Source organism: Berghia stephanieae, chromosome 1 (assembly GCF_034508935.2).
Source record: "Berghia stephanieae isolate SIO BIC M18660-M18661 chromosome 1, UCSD_Bste_1.3, whole genome shotgun sequence".
Taxonomy (NCBI): Eukaryota; Metazoa; Mollusca; class Gastropoda; order Nudibranchia; family Aeolidiidae; genus Berghia; species Berghia stephanieae.
In genome coordinates, this window is record NC_088360.1 from 46,112,033 (window position 1) to 46,136,148 (window position 24,116).

At 35.3% G+C, this 24,116-nt stretch overlaps 1 protein-coding gene across 1 annotated transcript; it reads right to left on the reverse strand.

Annotated features, from left to right (window-relative positions):
* Positions 1–1,164: 1,164 nt before the first annotated feature.
* LOC144976025 (uncharacterized) lies at positions 1,165–17,021 on the reverse strand. Its single transcript, XM_078920254.1, has 9 exons — positions 16,922–17,021; positions 15,374–15,512; positions 14,072–14,219; positions 13,308–13,522; positions 11,400–11,567; positions 9,384–9,482; positions 7,371–7,630; positions 3,404–5,314; positions 1,165–1,435 (listed from the first exon to the last, which is right to left on the reverse strand). Exons 2-9 carry the CDS (start codon positions 15,440–15,442, stop codon positions 1,375–1,377), a joined length of 2,931 nt encoding a protein of 976 aa, XP_078776380.1. The 5' UTR covers positions 15,443–15,512; positions 16,922–17,021; the 3' UTR covers positions 1,165–1,374.
* Positions 17,022–24,116: the final 7,095 nt, after the last annotated feature.

Genomic DNA, 24,116 nt, shown 5'->3' on the forward strand with positions numbered 1-24,116 from the left:
CAATGCTGTGTAGGATGTGACAAATCCATTACCTCCTTCAGTTATTGATATGTCTGGTTAGTTTTGCTCATTTGTCTTCGTCACATCCTGCCAATTACTTTCCCCCCCCCCCCCCTCCCTCTAACTCTGACAAGACACATGTTCTTTATCAGCGCTGTTCTCTCAAGTTACTCAACTGATGGTGGGTAGGAACTGAGCCAAGCTGATCCTAAGTCCTAGATGCAAATGGAAGAAGGTTGTGCTGTGCATTTGATGAGCAATGAGAAAATTACCTGCCAGCTGCAGAAAATTCTAAGAATCTACAGAAACACTCCACAGACTCCACAAACTCGATCATGAAGTGAACTCTTTGTTAAGCTTTTCCTACAAAACCAGGATATTGAACTATGAAATAAGTGAACACCCAATAAAGGTTTTCACACTTAAATTATAGCAATAAATTTGGGATTATATTACCTATGTATCATTATCACTTCTAATCATGGAGAACGTGTATGAGCATAAGCAAATAGTCGTAAATATATCAAAAGCACATTTGACTGCACCTAAAGCAAGTAAATCAGGAGTGCAACTTGGCAAGAATATGAATGAGACTACTATTGGGTGCCACAAATATGCATGTATTTTTAAGTACTTATTCTAAGATAAAATCACACAGGCAACATGAATGGTCTGGATAAATTCAAATATGATAATGCAAGAAAAAAAATAAGATAAACAAACAAAAAACAACATTGATTTAAATAAAACGTAATATCACAAAATTGTAAGAAATCAAAACATTGAGTTCAATAGCACCATCCAATGACACATCTTTTTTTTTTTCATTGATTGTCAACAATGAAGGGAATAAATGCATTATCTATTTCAGAATTCAAAAAATTCAGTCTTCCTTGCGTTCCAAAAACAACATTTAATGTTTGTAAGTTTAAATCTACACAATTCTAATTCATTTAGTGTAGGTTACAACTATTATCAAAAACCATAACATCATTTTACATAACCATAAAGCAAGAAAGATATGGAAATGAGAAAAATAAACACTTGAAAAACATAACCATAATAAGATGATAAAAAATAAAAAAAATCAACAAAAAACTTTGAAAACTTAAAATAACCATTCCAAATCCAAACAGAAACATGATAGAAAGAAGCACAATATAATTTTATTCCACGTTTTATTGCAAGATGATGAATAAATAAATATTTTAAAATGTACAAATGTTTAATCTTGTCTTTTTCCCCTTTAAATCAAATCAACAGCTTGTGGTGTGGCCCAGTGGATGCTCTAATGATGACTTAGTATTATGGAAAGACATGTGGCATAAAGAACAACATAGGTGGTGGATTGGCAGATCAACCTTGTGGACTATGCTAGGGGCTGTTGGCCTCGCGCGGACTCGTGCTGCTCGACGCCAATTTGTAACGACGGCGCCTGCAAAAATGACAAAACAGTAGCCCTCAGTTGTGATTGGTCATGCTCTTATAACAGTATGTCAGGGGTTATGAATAAGAATGAATGCTACTCATGGCTGTGTGAGAATAGCTGTAAGGAACCAAAGTATTAAATTGAATTTTTAATCTTTCTGTTTGACTTTAAAAATATCTTTAAAATCCTATCCTTCAGGGCCTTTTCTTTGGTAAAGAATGAAGAACAAAAGTAACCTCACACATCGGGAGAAAAGTCGAATACCAAAGCAATACGACAACATTAGGTTTAACAGATATGATTTCAAAAGATGAGAGGTACTATAAGCCTAAGAATGGATAAATCAGTCATCCAATATTCATCACTTGTTTGAATCCACTTTATAGTATCACTAGTATTTGAAAAGCATTTGCTTTTCAACTTTGTTATGATTGCTAAAAGGGGCTTTTGACAAGAATGAAAAAATAAGCAAACATCTATTCTTATAAGAATCAAAAGGGGCTTACAACATCAAAAGCAGTAGGGTAGGTGACAGAATAACCAGAATATACTCAGTGCTACAAAAAGGAAATTACACAAGAGTGTTATAATAATCCAAATGTCAACTATTATGAATCACTTTTCATATTACTTTCTTTTCAAAATTGTTATTTAGTAATTTTTTTCTTTTTTTGTTCCCCTTTGAACAAAATTCATGATTAAAACGCATAACAATTTGATCTACATTCTCACACAACCCTTATTGAAGCAAGTCGTTCTTACATTTTAAACATGTGTAATTGATTGCATAGGATAATTTAATCTTGATCATTACAAAAACATGTGAGTTTTTAGTAGATAATTACTCTTTCTTGGGATCAAAGCATCAAATTGCTAAATTAAAACTTCTTTTTAAAGTAATGTAACGACTCATATTTCTCATCTAATTATTTGTGCATGCAAACTGCATAAAAATGAACAATACTTACCAAATAATTCATACAAAAATCATAATCAAAACCAATGTTAAATTTAAAAAAAAAAAATTAAAAAAAACATTTAAACAAATATTCTGCCATGCATGCAAAGCTTACTTCAATGTGACTTTAAAATTATGATGTAAACATACAACATTACCAAGGTGAGGGTGTCAACAAATAAGTTTTTTAAAAACAAAATAACAGCATAAAATGATAACAAAAGTAAAAAGAAAAGTAAGCACAATTCAGTTTAATAACAGCAGTCGTAGTTTTATCTAAGATGATGATGATGTCATGGTGATGGTGTAATGATGCTTGTTGAGATGGTGTGATAATGCTGTGGTATGGTAATGGTAGTAGTGGTGATGCTGAGTAGAAATGTTGCTACTTAGGTGATGGTTCGAGTTGATGATATTTGTTGCCAGAAGGTCGTGATGATGCTTTTGTGATGGTTGTGGTGGTGGCAGAATGGTAATCATGATGTTATATTTATGTGGTGATTCTGTTGGTTTTTTTCATCAGCATTTTTACTAAAATAAGGAGATGGCAAGTCTACAATAGGAGATTTTAGGAACAATTGAAAATATTAAGATTTTAGAAGAGTCTGTGAAGATGTTTTATGCTAATATTAATAGATTTTGTGTGCTCCACCCCTGGTGTAATACTGCCATTTAACACAGTGGATAATGTCGAAACTCATTGATAGTCTACAGACTTTCATAAAACTACACCCTCAACATGTCATTGTATTGTTTACCAAATCAAAATAATCCCATTATGTTGCTGGACATTAGAAAATGAATACAGGATATTATTGTTTCACACAGAATTCTTCACACAATAAAATGAGGAATGAAATTCTTGACAAAAATGATCTTTTGCAGCCTGGGAGAAATAATCAGATATTTGTCTCCCTATTTCATACAAAATAACCATCACCAATACCTGTGCAATATAAATATAAATAACCCTGAACTTTGTTCTATCAAAAAAACAAAAACAATGAGAGACTTACCTAGCAGTGACCACGGCATTCTTAGGAGCATGGCCTGGAGGTGGTTTTGGCATGGGGCTGCCATCATTATCAGCCACAGCAGCCGCCCTTTGGTCAGAGTAACCTCGGGGTGAGGGAGAAGATCCCTGACGCCCTAGCCTTCGTATATGATGTTGACTTGATCTCTCCCCTCTGTCATATTCCCATGTTCTGAAAGAAGAGCTACGTGGTGTCAGACCACCTGGTTTTGGACTATGATCCCTTGGGGTTGCCACGTTTTGCTCATCCTTCATTGTTACAAGAACACGGCTCTCATTAGTCATATCTAAAGGATCTGAGCTAAAACGATTGTCCACATTTGAATTACGTTCACTTTGAGCATTCTTATCCTTAAGAATAGATTTGGGTTTGGTTGATGACATAAGATAGGACTGTGAAGACTCCTTTGAACTATTGCCAGAGTATGAACCACTGTGGTACTTTCCAGCTTCACCAGACATTACATTTGCAGCATTGTCAGAACTCTTGTCTCTTTTACTAAAGGAATGAATTGGAGGTTTTCCCATGGCTACAAGTTTACGACTTCTCTTTTCTTCACCAGACTCTCGATTTTTGAACACAAATTTTGATGAAATTGCAGAACTACTATGTTTCAAAGGTGAACCGATACGATTGTCTATATCTTTGGCAAGTTTTTCAGGCATTTTGCGAGGACTAGAAGTGTATGGCAGATCATATTGATGAGTTTGATGCTGGTGAATATGTTTGTGTGAAGACTCTGAAACTCTACCAGGAGTTTCAACCCTTTCTTCAGCTAATTCTTCTTTAACACCTGTGTTACTTGCACCTATTTTCATAAGATCACTATTATCATCATCAAACACTAATGAAGCTCGCATTGTTTCATGTCCATCTCTATCATCAAGCAAAACTAAAGAGTTTCTGGCCATACTATCTAGTTGTTGATCATCCTCATCTGCTAATGTGTTCATCATTGCACGTCTTCTCCCTCGAGCAGATTTCTTCCCCTTTTCCCCTACCCCATCAATATCACTTCCCTCATTGTCACTACCCTCATCACTGGATCCATAGGCACCCCATTGGCTGGCCATTGTAAAGGGAGCTGCTCGGGTTGCATTTTCTTCAGCAGCTTCATCAAGTTGCGTGTGAGTTTTATCATCTGTCTGCATTAGAGCAAATGTTATGGCAGCACGACTTGCCAAGTCTAGCTGATTCTCTATTCTATTCTCATTTTCATTATTTGCTTCTCGAGACTCAGATGAAATGAGTTGACCTTGTGGCATGCCGCTGTGGACTTTATCTGAAAACCCTTCAATATTGCCACTTTCTTGACCTTCCTGTGTTCGACCTGCACGGCCCCTATTACTTGAGGAATGGAATAAAGATGATATAATCCCATGACCCACAGAGGGACCTGGTGGGGGCCTTCGATCACCAGGAGAGGCTGATACGTCTTTATCAGTACCCCTTGACCCAACAGGAATGGTGTACTGACCAGTGACATCAACACTTGCACCAGAACCACTACCTTTGATGTTAGCAGGCAACAACCCTGTCTTTGTGGCATTTGTGCCACCACTGCTAGTATTTCTTATGGCAAATTCTTTGGCATTTCCAATATCTTCTCCTGTAAGACCCTTTTTGTAAATGTTTTCATTCTTTACAGGTTTCTTCTCAACATCTTTGGACTTTTCTTTTGCTTTTGTATCTTGTTCATATTTTGGAGGAGGCCCCTCTATCTCAGGTCTAAGCACCACACCTTCTTCTACATAACGATTGTCTACTTCATTCAGCGGAATCAAATCTGTTGTCCTCTTTAAAGGTTCCTCTCCTTCTTGATAGCTGAGGTTTTCGTCCATGACTTCTGTGGCTCCCCCTAAACATGGTGTAGCTGGACCAGCATTCAGAACACTGAAAGAAATGAAAGGAAAACATTCATTTATGATGAAGGTACCATTGTCTTAAAACTATTTGGATCAAGTGATGAATGAGGAAACTAACATTTTCCATCCGATATAATTACCCTGCTTTAGACATGTTAACTGGAAAAACAACCTAACTACTATTGTAGCGTGATAGAGCCCATGGAGCGTGTCAATCCCAATTTCTATAGTGTTAAATGGACAAGAAGAATTGTTCGTTATTGCTTGGATAGGATGTTAGTCTATCACAATATACTTTCTGCTAGATCTAACACATTCAGCTACCCAACCTGGGTAGTCATTAGTGTAAGAAAAAATGTTGACTGCACCAGGGATTGATACCTTTTCCTTTGCTTGTGAAGTAAGTGCTCTACCAACTGAAATCTTGGGACACCCAAGCCTACTTTTTGATGCAAGATTAGTTAGTTTATATGTAAGATGAATTAAACCATAAAAAATGACAAAATAAAGACTTGCATATAAATGAAGTATACAGACGGAATTTGTTTAACAGAAAGATACATCGTTGTACAATGGCACTTTCAAATTCAATTCACATATCTTCTAATGTCATAAAAAGGTGAAAAATTCAGTAAAATAACCCATCCCAAAAAATATAAATCAAAGTTTACAGTTCACTTCACGCAGAATTAGATTAGTTGACCTTTTTGACACACCTTCCTCGATAATTTATTTTCCCCGACACCACTAATTTTGTATTTTATAACTGTTGATCTACATTAAATGAATTCTCCTCAATTCATTTCATTAACTCCAACCAAAACAGTTATCTTTATTATTTTTTTTAATTTACAAGTCTAGTGGCAAATACAGCACAGTCTGTGACTGTTTTCATCTGTAAAATAAGGCTTCTAATGGGCTGGCTAGTGGAAATTTGAAGTTGTATTATTTATGACCACATTGCATATTCTTTAAGGAGTTCCCACTTTTAAATTTGTAGAGTACACACCTCCTGGTAGGGGAATCAGTTTTGATCTTTACTTGCAAACATGGAGCTACCACCTTCACATCATAGATATTTTTACCTGAACTCGAGTGGTTCTTAACACTTAAAGGAAAGGTTCCATGACAGGAATGAAAAAAATTACCAAAATAAGTGTTGCTAATAATACTTAAAATGACAGGAAGGACAATTGACTTATTTGAAACAATTCCAGATACAAGTTGAACTTGTATGTATACTATTTGGGCAATATGTATAGCTGAATGTCAAGCTGACCAACACAATTTAACGATAATGAACTAAGTGGCAAGTAAGTGACACACGCACTATTTCACGCTTCAAAGATTACTCACATTTTACTTGGAGATAAACATCAAGGTTACAGAAATGAATTTACCAGCACATGGCAAACAGTATTCTATGTTTTCTCATCCTCTTAAAAAAGGATTTTAAATACAATGGGATTACTTTTTATTTGTCAAATTTCTGTAGTCAGAAATGTTTCCACCATTTTAAAAACCCAAAGAAGGTTCAAAGAATGCATTCACTATTTAAAATAATACTTGGATGAAAACAGCACAACCTGAGTGGTTTACAGGGGTTGATAATATGATTCGACTTGTCGACCAACAACCATTTTGTGTCTTTAGATGTTTTACCCAAGATCAGAGCTTTTTACTCTATATTCTAGAACCAGAAAAAATAATAAAACAAACTGACAGCAAATACAATCTTTCACAAGTCAATGTATCATTATTGTGTAAAAGAATCAAAACCTCTTCAGACGCATGACCCAAAATTTGTACTTATGTTCATCCCAGTCTCTGTAGCTATAAAAGTGAAAAACAGTAACAATAATTGATTGTAACCATTAAAAAAGAAACTGGTCTCTGAAAAAAGACTTTCTACCACACCTCAATTTGATTTACCTATCCACTGATTGAAAATGGAGCAAGATAAAAATTTAGATGTAAGGCAGAGTCAATTATCTGCATCAGTTGTATGTGAATCAAATCATCTCAGTATGAAGTCATTAGGTCTCACCATATTCTAAAGAAATAACAGACAAAACACAACTTACTTGGTCTGTTTGTGAGCAAAAAGTGCAGATGTGTTTGTGATGGTGATTGATGTATCCGTTGTGTTTTTCTCCCAGTCATATGGATCAGAGTCTCGAATATTTTTCCTTCGCATACACTGATTTAGCAGATTGGAGAGCAAATTGTAATCTGGTTGTTCAAAATAGTCTAAACTTTGAATATGTTCGAGGAAAGCTCGGAATTCACTAGGTAAATTTTTCAACAAGTTTATATGGTCATATTTTTCCTTCATGATGCCAACCTGTAAATACAAAGAAAATAGAAATCATTCTATATCATTCAAAATTTATGGATTAGATTTTAAAGAAGTAAAAATACTCGTATTTAAGCAAAAATGTCAAACAAATTTTAATATGCCTTAGATCATCAAATGAAGTAATAAGAAATTAAAAAGGGTGCCTTTGTGTGAATATATGGGCAAATTTCAAGCCTTAAAACTCAAACTCACAACAAAGATTTAGACTTTTAAGAGGAATTGTTTTAAGAATTAAAAAATACAAAAATAAAATTAAAAATCAAGATCTATTCAGCAGTCAGAGAAAGGAAGGTATTAAAGCAAAATCTACTCTTATTTCGACCCAAACTATTAACAAATCATAGTCATATACAAGAACTGGGGGAAAAATGAAGTCATTTGGTACAATGCACTAGTAATAATATTAATAAGATAATATAAATATAATATCAATACAAAATTTGAGCAGAATCTTGGGCAGGGCCTGAGTAACAACAAATAAATATAAAAGTACAACAAAGGTGGGTAGAGCGGATCTATATGAAACAATTCCATCTTACAGGAGTTAGTGAGTTGTTTGTTTGTTTGTTTTTAAGGGTTTAACAGCATTTGCGGCACATTTAGGTAATTTCAGCAGCAGTAAAAGGAATAAAATGTCAAAAAGTTATAATCTTACAATTAAAAGCTCACAAGAAAAAGGAAGACAAAGGGGAAGGCATCAATAGGGAAGAGATGTAGATTCTAAGAGCACACTATCAGTGAACTCTCACTTTGAGACCACCTAAAAGTTTCATCATGGACATAAACACTGGTCCCCACTAAGAGGAATACACTCAAATGTTTACAAACCAGAATATGTTTATACCAACCAAAAAAAAAAAGTAGCTACATAACAGAGACCCCACCCAAGAGTAAGAGACCGAGCAAATACAGTTTGGTCGGGGGAGTGTGTCAATTAAGCGGAGAAGCTAAACAACATCTAAGCAAATATCTATGTAGGTCATTCCTCTCTGAGCTTACTATGGGCTTGAGACCTTCATGTTAAGATATGGACTCATTAGAAGTTGATTTTTTTTGTTTTGTTTCTTTGTTTTTTGTTGGCTATTGTTTTTTTTTCTCTTTTCTTTTTCATGTTTTATCGATAACAAAATGTGACATTATCATTTGTAAGAATAATAATTGTGAAGTGTTGCTTGCTTTCTAATCTGTGCAAGCTGTTTATAAACCCTTGTCTCCAACTCGCCAATGTTAATAGATCATCTGTCAAGCATTCTTCTTAGATAAAGTGGCATAATTTGTACAGCATGTCCCATTTTCAGTGTTTGTCAGGGGTGGTGCGTCACACCTTGATGACTCCTCCTCATCTTCATTATCTAGGCATTGTTTTCTGTGTGTCTGAACGGAGTCCAGTAGCTCCTGAGACATCAATTCACCACTGATGGGTATATTATGGTCCATTGCAACGAATTAATTGAATCATTACTTTTGTGTGTATTTTTTAGATATCTTTCTCCAGTCATCAAGGTGTAATGATTAAACAGAGATGTGCGATGAAGCGAAGTGATTATATAGCAAAATTCCGGAATGTGTATCGTATAAGCGAGTGTGCGGTTAACTGATATGCGATTAAGCGGAGTGAACTGTATATTGATTTAACATAATTTAAATTGAAATCAAATTTTCAGCACCCGATTCAACAGCCGGTCAGATACATCATCTGTGAATGAAAAAGGATATAATATCAAACAAATCAACACACCTGCTCTTTATCTTTAATCTTTCTCCATGGTAGCTGTCCTGATATGAATTCTACTACCATGTAAAACAAAGACCATAAATCATCATGGCGACCCATCTCCTGAAATACAAAAAAGTAAAGGAAAAAAAATGAGCAAGAAATGAGAGATCTCTTTTGATTGCTTTAAACCAACTAAACATCCTACAAATAGATGCATGATAAAACGTTTGACAAAGTAAACAAAATAATACTTTCTTGCAACATTTCTCAAGATTGTAATTTTTCTTAAAATTGTATGTTGACGACTGACACTATATCACACCACAATTCAAATTTTTATCTTGCATTAGTTCCTGCTCTCCAATTTTCCAAAATGATTTGCAGTGTGTGATATTCTGGTGTCGCATATACAAATTGGATAAAAAATAAATGAAATTAAATCGAACAATTAAATGTATCACTTCAGTCACATAGCAACACAAAAAATGACAAACTAAAAAGAGTCGTACTAATGCAAGTTCATGAGGGATAATAATTAGTTTGTACACATGAAGGAGAGATAAAGAAATAATATATAATATATATATATAATATATATATATATATATATATATATATATATATATATATATATATAGTATATATATTATATATATATAAATATATATATATATAAGATGAGAGAGAAGAGAGAGAGAGAGAGAGGAGAGAGAGAGAGAGAGAGAGAGAGAGAGAGAGAGAGAGAGAGAGAGAGAGAGAGAGAGAGAGAGAGAGAGAGGGAGAGAGAGAGAGAGAGATTTAGGGAGTTATGATAGATTAAGCAAAACTAATTTTGATGCATTGTTGGGATTAAGCAATAATACGAGGGAGAGCTGATATATAAGCACCATTTGCCAATAAATCAAAAATATTTTATGTACAATCATGAAACTGCACACACACTCTCTCAAACCATACTTCTATACTCATGTGCAACAACTAATTCATGTAACGTTATTTGTGTACATAATTGAGTGACGTCATAACCTTACTAAGACAATGCCGTTGAAAAAATTGGTCCAAAGACAGCTAACTTCAGAAATGAAAGCGCTGAGAAAAAACATTTTTACCCAACATTTGAAATGTTATGACAAGGAAGGAGCTACTTTTCTGCACAAATTGCAGTCAATGGGATGAATCTTCTCCAAGCCCAAGGAAATTCAAAGTCATCGTCTCTGCGAGAAAGGATTTCTTTACCATTTTCTGGGACAAGGAAGGCCTAGATCACGTGGAATTTCTTAAACAAGGGCAAACAGTGAACGCTAAACAATATACTTCAACTCCACGAGCCCTCAAAAATAGACTCGCAAGGGTTCGAGGAGGAATTTGATAGCGCAGCATGACAATGCGAGACCCCACACTAGTCGTCAAATTCGGTTCAAACTTCCGACCCTACAGCACCTTAGTCCGGACTTTGCTCCATCTGACTATTTCTTGTTCCCCCCAGCTCAAGGAGTCTTTGATAGAAAACCATTACAGCAGTGATTTGGAAGTAGTGGCAGATATTTGTTGATGATAGTGAGCAAAATCCTTGGGATTCTTCGTTGACGACATGCGCCAGCTAGTTCAGCGTTGGCAGCTCTGTGTTGCTCATGATGGTGATTATGTGCAAAAATAAATAGTACAATATGTAGCTGAAATTCTAAGCTTTCTTTACATGTATTATATTTGTGCTGTTTCAAACAAAAAAGTTATAACAAAACAGTACTTATGTATCAGCCGCCCTTGTATTTATACATCAATACTTCATTTCTTTCCCTGGAGAGCTACGTGAAATCAAAATTCCATTTCATACAGTGTAAGACACCATAAAATTTAAATGTTTTACCAGTACTCTATTTTTTCTCCAATAGATAGGTAAATAAATAAGTAATAGTCAAGTGGAAACACTAAGGCTAAAATTTTGCATTCAATGTGACCAATCTGATAAACGTCCTTACTCAACATATATATTTTTAAAAAAAGAAGAGTCCATTCAATTCTGGCTTTTAAACTTACTTTGTTTTTGTGGGCATTGATTGATGCATAACGAACAGTTCCTCTGAAACCGGCAGCAGATCTTGGTTGACGAACTTCTCCTGAAGCTGTTGTATATTGACGAGCTAGACCAAAGTCTAACATATACACTTTTCGATTGTTAGGTGGACGACCCATTGCAAAATTTGACTGGAAATTTAAATGATGATTAAATTTGAGATATTTGTTGCTTTTGTTTCCAAATCTAGAATTACTATAAAATAATATAGAATATAGTTTATCATAACTCTGTAAATGGTTTAAATTTTTCGTTTGCATTCAGGATGGAGACAATAATGAGAGGGCATAACTCACTTTAATAAAATCATTCCCTCATTATACCCTTTTGTTCCTTGAAAGTATCCTATAATTTTCACAAAACAGTGAAAGATTGAAGCTTTTGGGAATCAAATGAAACTTTTTGCTTGTAATAAATGACAATAGCAATGACTCGAACGAAAATGCAAAGGTGTGCAATCAAATTCTAGCAGTTCATTCATTTCTTTTCATTCTCACATTTCAATAAAACAAACAATAAAGTCATAACTTTATTGACACTCATCACAATTTACAGTCATCCCTAAACTATAGTCAATATGAAATACGGGTTAAATGTATTTGCCGAAGGAGAATAAATGTCACCAACAAAGCTATTGGTTTAAGTCAATTTCCCCTTTTTCCAAGCTTTGAGAAAATAAGGGGGAAAAAAATCTTAGTCGACATTTTTCTTATGTAGAATAATAAATAGCATGACTATTATTTGCACACATTATCATTAACAATTGAATCTAGCAGTTTGAATAATGGTAAGGATTTTCTCTTTCAGTTCAAACTTAAAAGTCAAGACCAAAAGCATGGATCATTGATAAAAAAACTTTCTTTAAAAGAAAGGCATTCCATGAAGGAATATAGATAATCCATTGAACAATATGTCTGATGTCAACAGGAATCAACCATGTTGTCCAAAGTTATAATAATAAGACATAATTTCTTAATCTACAAAAATCTAAAATTCTAATTTTCTGATTATGTAATCTTAAAAAATAATTTTTCATAGCTGCCAACTTTTCAAAATGCAAAAACGTATTATTATACGCGGTGCAGCGCGGACGCCCAATTCATGTCTTAAAATGGCATATTTATTAATGTACTTAAGTAATAGAATTGTCAGAACTGTAATACTAAGAGAAGCTTACCTTTATCATCATACTGGGTAAGTGATGGGGAAGTGGTGACAGAAGCAGATTACCCGAGGCTTGGGCATAACAGCCTCCTTTGTGGTTGTCTTTGCCCTCTTCAGGAACTCTGAGCTGAACTCACTGTCATAGCATGGAGTGCTATTAGACTTGACAATGAGAAGTCCTGAAAGCATGTCTGTGCTCAGGCTGCCCCTGCAGTCAGTCTTATTTTTCCTAACTTGATTGAAAATTCTCTCACACTCACAATTGCTGTGTGGGATTGTGAGAAGGCCAAGCATGAAATAGGACAGCTTTTTAAACTTCTTTTTCCCAAAAGAGTCTACAATCTTTGCCATTGTAAACCACTGCTCATCTGAGGACTGCACCAGGAAGTCTGAAGGAAAGTCCTCTACAGAATAAGCATTGAATTCAGACTCCAGTGAGTCAATGGCTGCATTGAAACTTTCACCCTCTTCCACCAGAAGTAGCACCTTGAATTTCTTGACAAAAAATTTTCTCCCAAGATAATTTTTATCAGATTTTCTTCTTTTTTTTTTTTTTTTCTGGATTTTTTTTCTTTTTCTGGATTGACCAAATCGTACTAAGTACGATTTTATCGTACTGGTTGGCAGCTATGATTTTTGGTATCTGCTTCAGCCTGACCATACACTGACTATTGAGGTAGTAGGGTTAAAATGGTTTGACTACTCACGGGTTTGATGTCTCTGTGTAGAAATCCAACATCATGTATGGCTTCTATTGCATGTAGAATCTGGGATGCTAGTCTTAATGTTGAGCTAAGAGAAAAGCAACCTCTAGACTGGCTTCTTCTAAGTTCAGCTAGATTCTTTCCTTGTAGAGACATCACAACATAATTGTACCTCTCGTTGCGACCACAGCCAATAAACTTGCACACATGGTCCCGACCTTTAAAATTGAGTAAATGAAATAAAGTGATTGGCATGGATGAATTTAAGATCAAATATTGGTCTCAACTCTCCTTGTAAAATTTCATTCAAATCAAATTTTTGAAGTTCAATGCGAATGAAGATTGAACAGTTTTCTAATTGCTCACTCATGAGAACACAAGAGACTATAGATACCAAACCATGTTATGGAATACTGCCATATATAACTAATTAAATCTCTCTCTCTCGTCCACAGCATATGAACTTTGGGTCCAAGTCCCACTTTTTGACGAGAAAAATATAAACTTGTTACAGCATTTTACAGGTGTTATGTCTTGTCCTACATGTTCTGTTGCTGTAACTTTGAGATCTGTTGTAAAGCGCCTTGACCACTCTTGGTGGCTATTCTGAAATAGAAAAGCTCACAACAATCATATATTTCCAACATACCTTCTAATAAATGACAAGTTGAACCAATTTAACAAGCAGGATAGTCACTGATTTTTGTTGTTTTTTCCCCCCAAACAATTAATTTTTTTCTTCTAAAAGCAATAGTTATAACGACTACCTTGAAGCTTTTTCAAAACAGCAACTTCCATCTTGAGCACCTGCTTCACCTGGCGGGCTGACTCCAATTTCAAAGCAACACATTCTTGACTCACATTATCTGTAGCCTCATAGATCTCACCAAATCCACCTCCTCCTATTTTCTTAGACTGGAAAACAATAAGAAAATCCGAGGTATTAGCCACTGACATCCTAAGTTGTATGATGTTATTATAAAAGCCTTGCATCTGTTTTTAAAGAGGACAAAAGCAAATTTTTTTTTAAGCAAAACATCCCACCCAAAAATGAAAAGTAGCTTTGCCAATATCCTAAACAAGAATGTCATTAAATAATGAGAAATAAACATCAATATCATAATTTTGCTTTAATAAACTTCACTTTTTGAAGCTCATCATAATTATGCCCCACTGGACACACAAAACTTACTGGTATCATACACAGCCTAAAGAGTATTGTGTTCTTGTATAATTCTATTGCTGAAACCCAAAATGGGCAGGGGCAGCGTGGCTCAGTGGTAGTCTTTGCTTTGTACCCGAAATAGAAGGTACAGAGTTGGAATACCCGCTGTGCTGTGTGGCCTTGAGCGAGTCACCTCACCCTGGCTCAATTTGCGGTGCTGCACTGTGATGAAGCTTGGATTATTCGAGTCTTCCATTGAAATAGATCTTATAGATAAATATCCCCCATGGGATGAATAAAGGGAATTTTATTTTATTTTTTATTTATTATTTTTTTAAATGGTGAAATGGCTTTCATTCTTACAGATTTCCAGTTCTGGATTTATTGTCACAAAGTAAAACAAAACATCTAAATCCAATCCAAAAACTTAATTGCAAATTAGTATATATAGATCTATGAATTTCTTAAAACGTGTCCCAACAGCTCAGTGGTTAGAGCACTCACCTACAAGCAAAAGGGATCGATATTAACCCCAGATGATATTTTTTCTAATGCCCCAACCCTGTCCATCTAAAAGTAGCTTGCTATACAAATACCAGAGCTAACTTCCATTCAGGGGACAATTAAGGAGAAAGAGCATTGTAATGAAAATCCAAGACAACATCTTATCCTAACAAAAAAGATAATTGAATAAAAAGCAAAATTAAATACATACTGCTAACTTCAAATACCGATACTCAAATACCTGAAACTGGTGTGAACACAATAATCCTGAAATGATAGAAACAGGTCTCCAGTGGTCCATGTCTGAGACTAAACAAAACAATTTATATGTTGCTCTACAGATTCAGCATTGATCAAGTCTTTAATTTAACTCTATAACATCATGTCAGTTTCTACTTACAACTTTAAACCTATCCTTGACGATTTGATTAGCTTGAAGGAGGTCCTCTATTGTTGTTGTGGTCGTCATTTTAACATTTGAGGCGTTTCACAATACACACCTCCCAATCTACATTACCCCATGCTCCAATTCATTTTACCTGATAATAGAATAATTAATACAACAATCATTTAAGTGATTTTTCATCAATCTTGACATTCAAAACGAAAACTTCTTACTCATAAAATCCATGAATGTTTGTTTTGTTTGTTTTAAACGGTTTTACAGCACTTGCGATACATTTAGGTTATATCAGCGGCAGTAAAAAGGAAGAAAATGTGATAGTAGAAAGTTCTAGAATTACAATTAAATTATCCAAGACAAAGGGGAATTAGTTCAAATAGGGGACAGATATAGATTTCAAGAGCACACTATCAGTATACTTAGTTTGAAATCACCTAAACACCTCATCCTGACAAGCACAAGTCCCAAATAATAGGAACACACTCAAATGTTTACAAATCATACATATGATATATGTAAAACAAAAATATTACAGTGCATAACAGAGAGATGATTTACAAGACAAAAAATATCATCTCTCAAAACTCTAACTATACATTTGACTGTCTCCCTCCCAGCGAGAGTATCCAGTCAGGGCCAGGGTAAAAGCAAGTAAACTCCAAGACAAAGACAGAAAGCATGTTGGAAAACAGATATAGAGGGATACAAGACACAGCAAGCGACTCCCTGTCCAGTATGGGAGGTCAGGAACCCCATCCAGAAATCCATGTTTTAAATTATTTTCTAACAATGACAAAGAAATTATTACAGCTAAAATATTAACCCGGTGATTAATATGAACAGTAGTCTTGTTAAATGAATGTGATGATGCAATCTAAGATTTCAGCTGAACGACTGACTAAGTGTTGTGTTGCAACAGTGCAGTAAACCTTCTGACTTCTGAGTCTGAGTCCGATATGATATATCTAATTATTATTATCATTCATTATCATAAAGGAGAACGGCAAATTAATGAATGGCACACTGTCATCTATTATATTCATTCAATATCTAAGTCTGAACCAAATTGTTAACATGCAAGTAAGACGTACTGTTCTTGGTGTGAGTAAGACAAGGACACGGGTTTTGCATGAGTGAGTGAATGAGAGAATGAATGAGGTCATCAATTCATAAAAAATCCCCATCGCAGTTAACATGAACATGGCATTCATTATTTCTCTACATGCGATGTGTGATCGTATTGATGTTTTCTAACCTTCAATATCTGTAAATATAAAATCAGAAAAATCTGAGATTCCAGAATAACGTCGAATTAGCTGTTATCGTTTATCGATTGAAGGGTTCTACTAAAAAATTGAGGGAGGTAGAATATCGATCAGTCTGCGATGATGGATCAAAAAAGGGGGAGAACAGTCCGGAGGGATCAATCAGTTGGGTCTAAACTACAGTGAATAAATTAATTTTCGCTATAAACATTCGCTCACAAATAATTGCCTGCTATGTTGTCCGATGAAAAAGCACCATATTAACTGCCTCAATACTTACCAGGCCGTTCGAATGGATAAAAAATATTATAGAAAAGGCCCTAACAACGACTGTAATGTGGACGCAGTCATGATGAATATTTTTCTACCGAAGAATGTATTCAAAAGTATGAATGGAAAATAAGCGGATGGTATTGAAGTGCATCACAAACGAAGTTACTGTTCTACTTGAAGTGCAGGCAAGGAGGAAAGAGAAATTGATAACCTCCTGACAATTTATATAACCAGCGGTTTATCGACGACATTGTAAACTACCCAAGTGATCAAATAATGATAAATGATATATATATATATATATATATATTATATATATATATATATATATATATATATATATATATATATATATATATATATATATATATATGAGTGTTGGTGGGTACTTGTAGATACGAGAGTGCTCTATAATATTAATTTGAGCATGTAAAATTGATAAGGACACTCACATGTCTTCGCCAGGACGATCGTTTCGATACTGATCTCGCATCTAATCAGTCGACTGAGATGCGAGATAAGCATCGAAACTATCGTCTTGACGAAAACACGTGAGTGTCCTTATTATTATTATTATTATTATTATTATTATTATTATTATTATTATTATTATTATTATTATTATTATTATTATATTATTATGATTATTATTATTATTATTAGGTATTTATTATTATTATTATTATTATTATTATTATTATTATTATTATTATTATTATTATTATTATTATTATTATTATTATCATTATTATTAGTATATATTGCTGTGACACACAAAGAGTGGGTACCCAGATTGGTGAAAATATTTTGTTATAAATCAGCAACCTATCCAATGATTGCTGTCCATTTGATACCACATAATCCGGTATAAACTCGAATCCCGTAAATCTGTCGCTTTGAATCTCTCTCTCTAAACCCTATCATATATCCAATCCCACCACCGCCTCCCTATGTTTCACACATCCGATCTCTCTATTTTCCCACCCTGTTCATATAATTTATTTATTTTCTATGTACTTTTTTTTCGATACAAAATCCTCTCACCTGTTCTTCTGCATGATTTCTCTCTCTCTCTCTCTCTCTCTCTCTCTCTCTCTCTCTCTCTCTCTCTCTCTCTCTCTCTCCTCTCCTCTCTCTCTCTCTATCTATCTATCTATCTATCTATCTTTCTCTTTTTCCTTTCTCTCTTTCTTTCTTATTTCGTTATTTCTTTCTTCTCTCTCTCTCTCTCTCTCTCTCTCTCTCTATATATATATATATATATATATATATATATATATATATATATATATATATAGGGGTATATATATATATATATATATATATATATATATATATATATATATATATATATATATATATATATATATATATATCTTTCTCTCAGCCTCTCTTAATTCAGGCGTTGCATAGTTGGAACTACTTATTCTTCTAGGTTCCATGCCTGGTCCAGGCTTCGGATACTGCATGAATTATCTCTCTCCATTCCTCCCTGTCTCTTGCCTTTTCAAACAGCTCTTGGATTGTTAGGCTGGTGAAGCCCTTCAGTTGGTCTATGAGTGTTTTTCTTTGTCTCCCCCGGGCGCGTTTACCAGGTATTTTTCCACAACTTGCCAGGTATTCATTCTTATCTTTCCTTACTATGTGTCCGAAAAAGGATAGTTGTCGATCCACTATTAAGGGCATTAGTTTCCTTTGTTGGTATGTTTGTTTTAGCACTTCTTCGTTCGTTTTGTGTGCAGTATACGATATTCTCTGCATCCTTCTCAAGCACCACATTTCAAAAGCTTCAATGTTCTTTTGTGTTTCTGCATTTGTAGTCCAGCTTTCGCATCCGTATAACAAGATTGGCCACACGTAGCACTTCAAGACTCGGAATCTAATCCCGAACGACATCTGTTTGTTTTTCAAAATGTTTCCCAGGTCCATGAAGGCCTGTTTGGCTTGAGTTATTCTTGCTCGTATGTCTCGGTTACATCTTCCATCTGTTGTCACTATTGAACCTAGGTATTTAAAACTTTCTACGTTGGTAAGTTGCTCGCCGTGAATCGTTATATTGCAGGTGTTGTTGTTTTCGGGGTTTTTCTGTATTACCATGCATTCCGTTTTGGTGATATTCACTTCCATTCCCTTGGCTTCACTATCTACTACCACTTTGTCAACAATCTTTTGAAGTTGGATTTCTGATGTTGCAATGAGTACCGTATCGTCTGCGTATCTTATATTATTTATGTTGTGACCTCCCACTTTTATTCCCTCCATATTATTTATGCCCCTCATGATTGTTTCTTGGTATAGATTAAACAGATCTGGTGAGGCAACACACCCTTGACGGACTCCTTTCTTAATAGGAATGGAATTTCCTGTAGAGTTTCCGATTTTGATAGATGCCTGCTGGGTGTAGTATAATGTTTGCATGAGTCTGAGGTCTTTCTCATCAGCGCCAATGGAGTGCAGTTGTTTTAGTATTTCTTCGTGGCGTACTCTATCAAAAGCTTTTTTGTAGTCGACAAAACAGAGGTATAGTGGGGTCTGAACCTGTATAGCTCTTTCACTTAAAACACGGAGGAGGTATATTGCGTTCCTTGTCCCTCTGTCAGGTTGGAATCCATATTGTTCTTCTGCGATTTCGGGGTTAATCTTATTCCTTAGCCTGTTGATAATTATACGCAACAGTATTTTGTTGATGTGGCTTATTAAACTTATAGTTCTAAAATTTTCGCATCTGACTGCACCTGCTTTCTTTGGTATTGCTATGAAAATAGAGTTACAGAGATCTTCTGGAATTTTCCCAGTATTGTATATATTGTTGAATAATATGTGAAGTTCATCAATTGCTAGATCTCCTAGGCTTTTTAATACCTCTACAGATATTTCATCAGGGCCTGTTGCTTTACCATCCCTCATTCGTTCCATGGCATGTTCAATTTCACTTTTGGTGATGTTTGGTCCGCTTAATGGTTCTTTGAATTTCAGTGGTGGTTCATTTCTATTTGGATCATTGTACAGTTCGCCTATGTATTCTACCCATCGGCTTTCTATATGTTGTTCTTCAAATAGCAGTTCCCCTTGTTTGTTTTGGATACAACTTCCTGCTGCTTTGCTTTTCCTTTTCCCTGATAGTTCTTTTATTCTTTGGTGAGCTTGTTGGGGGTTGGGTTTGTATTCTCTTTCGATTTCGCAGCATTTCCATTCTAGATAGTTCTCGTGTGCCTCGATGCATTTGGATTTAATGTGGTTGTTCAATGTTTGGTATTCTGCAGACCCTCTGTTGCATTTTCGTCTTTCTTCAAATAGGTTTAGAATTTCATTTGTCATCCATTCCTTTTTGCTGTTTATTTGAGCTATTGGTAAATGCTTTTCTGCAGTTGCTTTGACACACTTTTGGAATATATCAAATTGTTTTTCACATTTTTCATTATCAGGTTCACTTTGGCTTTGTATCATGAGTGCATTTTCAAATTCTTCTCTCTCATTTTTGTTTGTATGCCATTGTCTTTGCATAACCTGTAATCCCTCTTTATTCTACCAGCTGTTCTCTGAATAGCTTTAAACTTTATCCTTATTGTACAAACAACTGGGACATGGTCACTGTCTACATCGGCGCCTGGGTAGGTTTTGCAATTTAATATGCCATTTCTGAATCTTGATGATACTGCTATAAAGTCTATCTGGTTCCTTGCTCTGTCCCCTGGTGATTGCCATGTCCAGGTTCTTCTTGGGTGTTGTTGAAACCAGGTGTTTGAAATCATTAATTTATTTGTTCTACACCAATCTGCCCAGATGTTTCCTCGTTCATTTCTGTCTCCGAGTCCATGTGGTCCGATTATGTCACCATCTCTGCCTCTGCCAATCTTAGCATTTAGGTCCCCCATTACCATAAGGACTTCTTGTGATTTACACATTCGTTTTGCTTTGTCTAGTGAATGGTAAAACTCTGTCATATCTGCATCTGTCGCCTCTTCTGTTGGTGCATAAACTTGAATAATATTGGTGTCAACTACAGGTCCTCTTAGCTTAACCAGCAAAACTCTGTCTGAGATTGCTACGTCCCTTTGTAAAATTTGGTTGATTTTTGGTCTAAGATCATCCCTACTCCTTTTTGGAAAGAGGTTCCACCACTCCATATGATCTTATATGTCATGTTGTTTTCTTGTTTTGACATGGTTCCCTGCTCTTTCCATCTCATCTCTGCCAGGCCAAGAATATTTATTTGGAGCCGTTTCATTTCTTTCAGAATGTTGTTTAGTTTTCCTTTTTGGGCACAGGTCCTGACATTCCATGTCCCAATTTTGGTTTTGTCACATTTGTTAAATTTATTTCGCCTAGTAACTGGCTGACGGTTCGGTGTGACCTGACGAACATCACGCTCCCAACCGAGCGAGGCAGCAGTCTTCCGTGAAAACATGCTCCCCTTTACGCTGTCACCGTTTAACTTTTTGGACTTATTCATGCAGTTAACTCGGCAAAGTTACAAGAATGGTTTGCCATTGCCTATTCTTGTCGCCCTCTGCAGTTGGCCAGCTTGACCTGTTACCGTTCGACACCACGAGGAGGTTGCAGTAGGGCTTGATGATGATCTATCTTTGCAGACTTGGCATCATCCATTTGTCGAACAGTTGGAACTACTTATACATAAAAAAATAAAACCCCCACATTACACTTGTTGGTACCTGGTTACAGGCAATGACGACTAACTATTGTATGATTAATAGAACAATAACGTCGCCTGATATTTTTGAAATGAACATTTGGTAAATTTGCATACCATTTAATGGAATTAAGCAATCAAAAAGCGAAGTTAATGTGGAAATGCATTGTGGAAATTTAAATGTGCATAATTTATTGGGTTAATTATTTTATCTTGGGTTTACATGCTAAAAGTTTCTACCATTAAAGTGTTATAGACGGGGTCGATTATCGTCAAACATGACATCGTATCTTACCTTTCTCATTGAGGGAACAATAGCTGCGATTCGACTTGGACTTCAGATTATGCATTTGGAGGCCAAATCTGAAAAGAATAAAAGAGAGACAACTCATGGTCTACTCTTTACTATAACTGGTGTATTGATTATGTCCCTTGTACATCAACTAATAAAGAGACAGTCCCGATTGTGTTGTAGAGATCACGGGTCACAATATTGCTCAAATCCAATGATTATTATGTACCAGCGCACATGAAGAGAAATTGTGATTAACAGTCTCAGAACGGTACTATGTCTTGAATCTGCCTACCAGACAGATCACCCTGCAGCATTTCAATAGTTCTGGGGCAGGGGGAGGGGGGGGGGGGGGGGGGGGGGTGCTCTTTTTTTTTTGGTGTTCTTATCTTTGTGTTGTATTTTTTCTTCTTCTAAAATAAACAGCCTAAATATATGGAATTACTTTTATCCATCCACATGGCAAAATTGTCTTTATGATGTATTTATTATTTTAATTTATTATTAATTTTCATTATTTATTTCCAGGGAGACCTGAAGAAGCTTAGGCGGTAGCCGCAATGCAGCGACGCATGTGAGCTGGGCTATATGTCGCAGCGGACGGGAGTTAAAGCCGGTACCTCAATGGCACGAAACAAAAAAGATAATTCCGCTGTCACCAACCCCGTTAGCATTTTAAAAACAATGTTTTTATCTTAGTCTTCTTCCTAATCCTACCATTTTCTGAATCTGGATAATATACATATTTACAAAAGGGTGGTATTAATGCTATGCGTTTAGGTAAAATACTCACAACATCCGCCAGCCGGATATAACGTGCCGTCACATGAAACTACGTGTAATCTTAAATGTTTATAGTCTGATTGATGTAATTTAGTTGACTGGCGTCAATTTCGTCCCACTAATAGCGCTCATCGCTACGGGTGGACAATGGAATCACACAAAGAGTGCATGGGTGCCTCCACCACTAAAATTTTTATTACCGGAGATGTGTTCCTTTGTAATAAATATATCTTTGGTTGTGCACAAGAATGTATTTCACTTGCATTGTATGAAATTATATAAATAGATTCCACAACCAATTAATGCTTATGATTCATTAACCGCATTAAGCATAATACAAATCAGAGTAAGATACAGAATATATCATTGGGGCTTTAAAATGGACCAAGTGATCCTTAAATGCCTTTCAAGCATAAGTAAGAGTAGTATATTGTACATTATACATTGCATATTCTTTGAAGAATAATAATATATTTAAAAGAGGCAAACAGATAACTGAAGAGAAGAAGATTTTTTTAAAACCCATTAAAAAGATAAAAAATACCCAACCAAACAAAAAATATTTAAAAAACACACCAATTCCTATTATTGCAATATAATGAATGCTCAGTCGTGTACGTATTTTAAGCCACACAGTTCCCATCGACAGTTTAATCTCGCCGGTCCAATCTTCACGTTTTTCCCGAGAGAAAAAAGTGGAGACTGGACCGGCGAACGATCGTTCCCTACCCTTCCACGACACAGTAAACGTGGCTGATGTTGCTTTGGATGATGTGCTTGCTGTCAAGAAAAGCGAAAGACAATGCGAAGGAGAACAATTTGGACAAAAAATTGGTTACAAAAAACGACAGATTTAATCATCATCATCATCATCATCATCATCATCATCATCATCATCATCAGCAGCAGCAGCAGCAGCAGCAGCAGAAGAAGAAGAAGATGAAGAAGAAGAAGAATGTTGATGAACCAAGGAAATGATTATTGACTGTTGAAAGATTTTAAAAAAAAATATTGCCTCCAACTAAGTAGTAGCAATGAACGAAAACTTGAACAAGTTTCCGATTATAATTATTTCGGGGTGAAAATTAGTGTCAAACTTTCAGTTCTAACGAAATTGAATGGATGTATTTTGTTCGGAAATTAGCTGAATTCGGAATTCACAAAACCCTCTGTAAGTTTTTTTATAGATCAGTCTTTGGGAGTATTATTTTTATTTTTTATAAATCATCCACACACACACACACACACACACGCACACACACACACACACACATTATATATATATTATATATATATATATATATATATATATATATATATATATATATATATATAAAGTGGTCGCAAAATAAAAACGCGCCGCTTTTTGTCGGTTTGTATCTCTGAAGGGTCTTCATTGCTACTACTTCTCATCCTCCTCCTCCTCCTGCTTCTTCTTCTTCATCATTATCATCATCATCATCATCATCATCATCA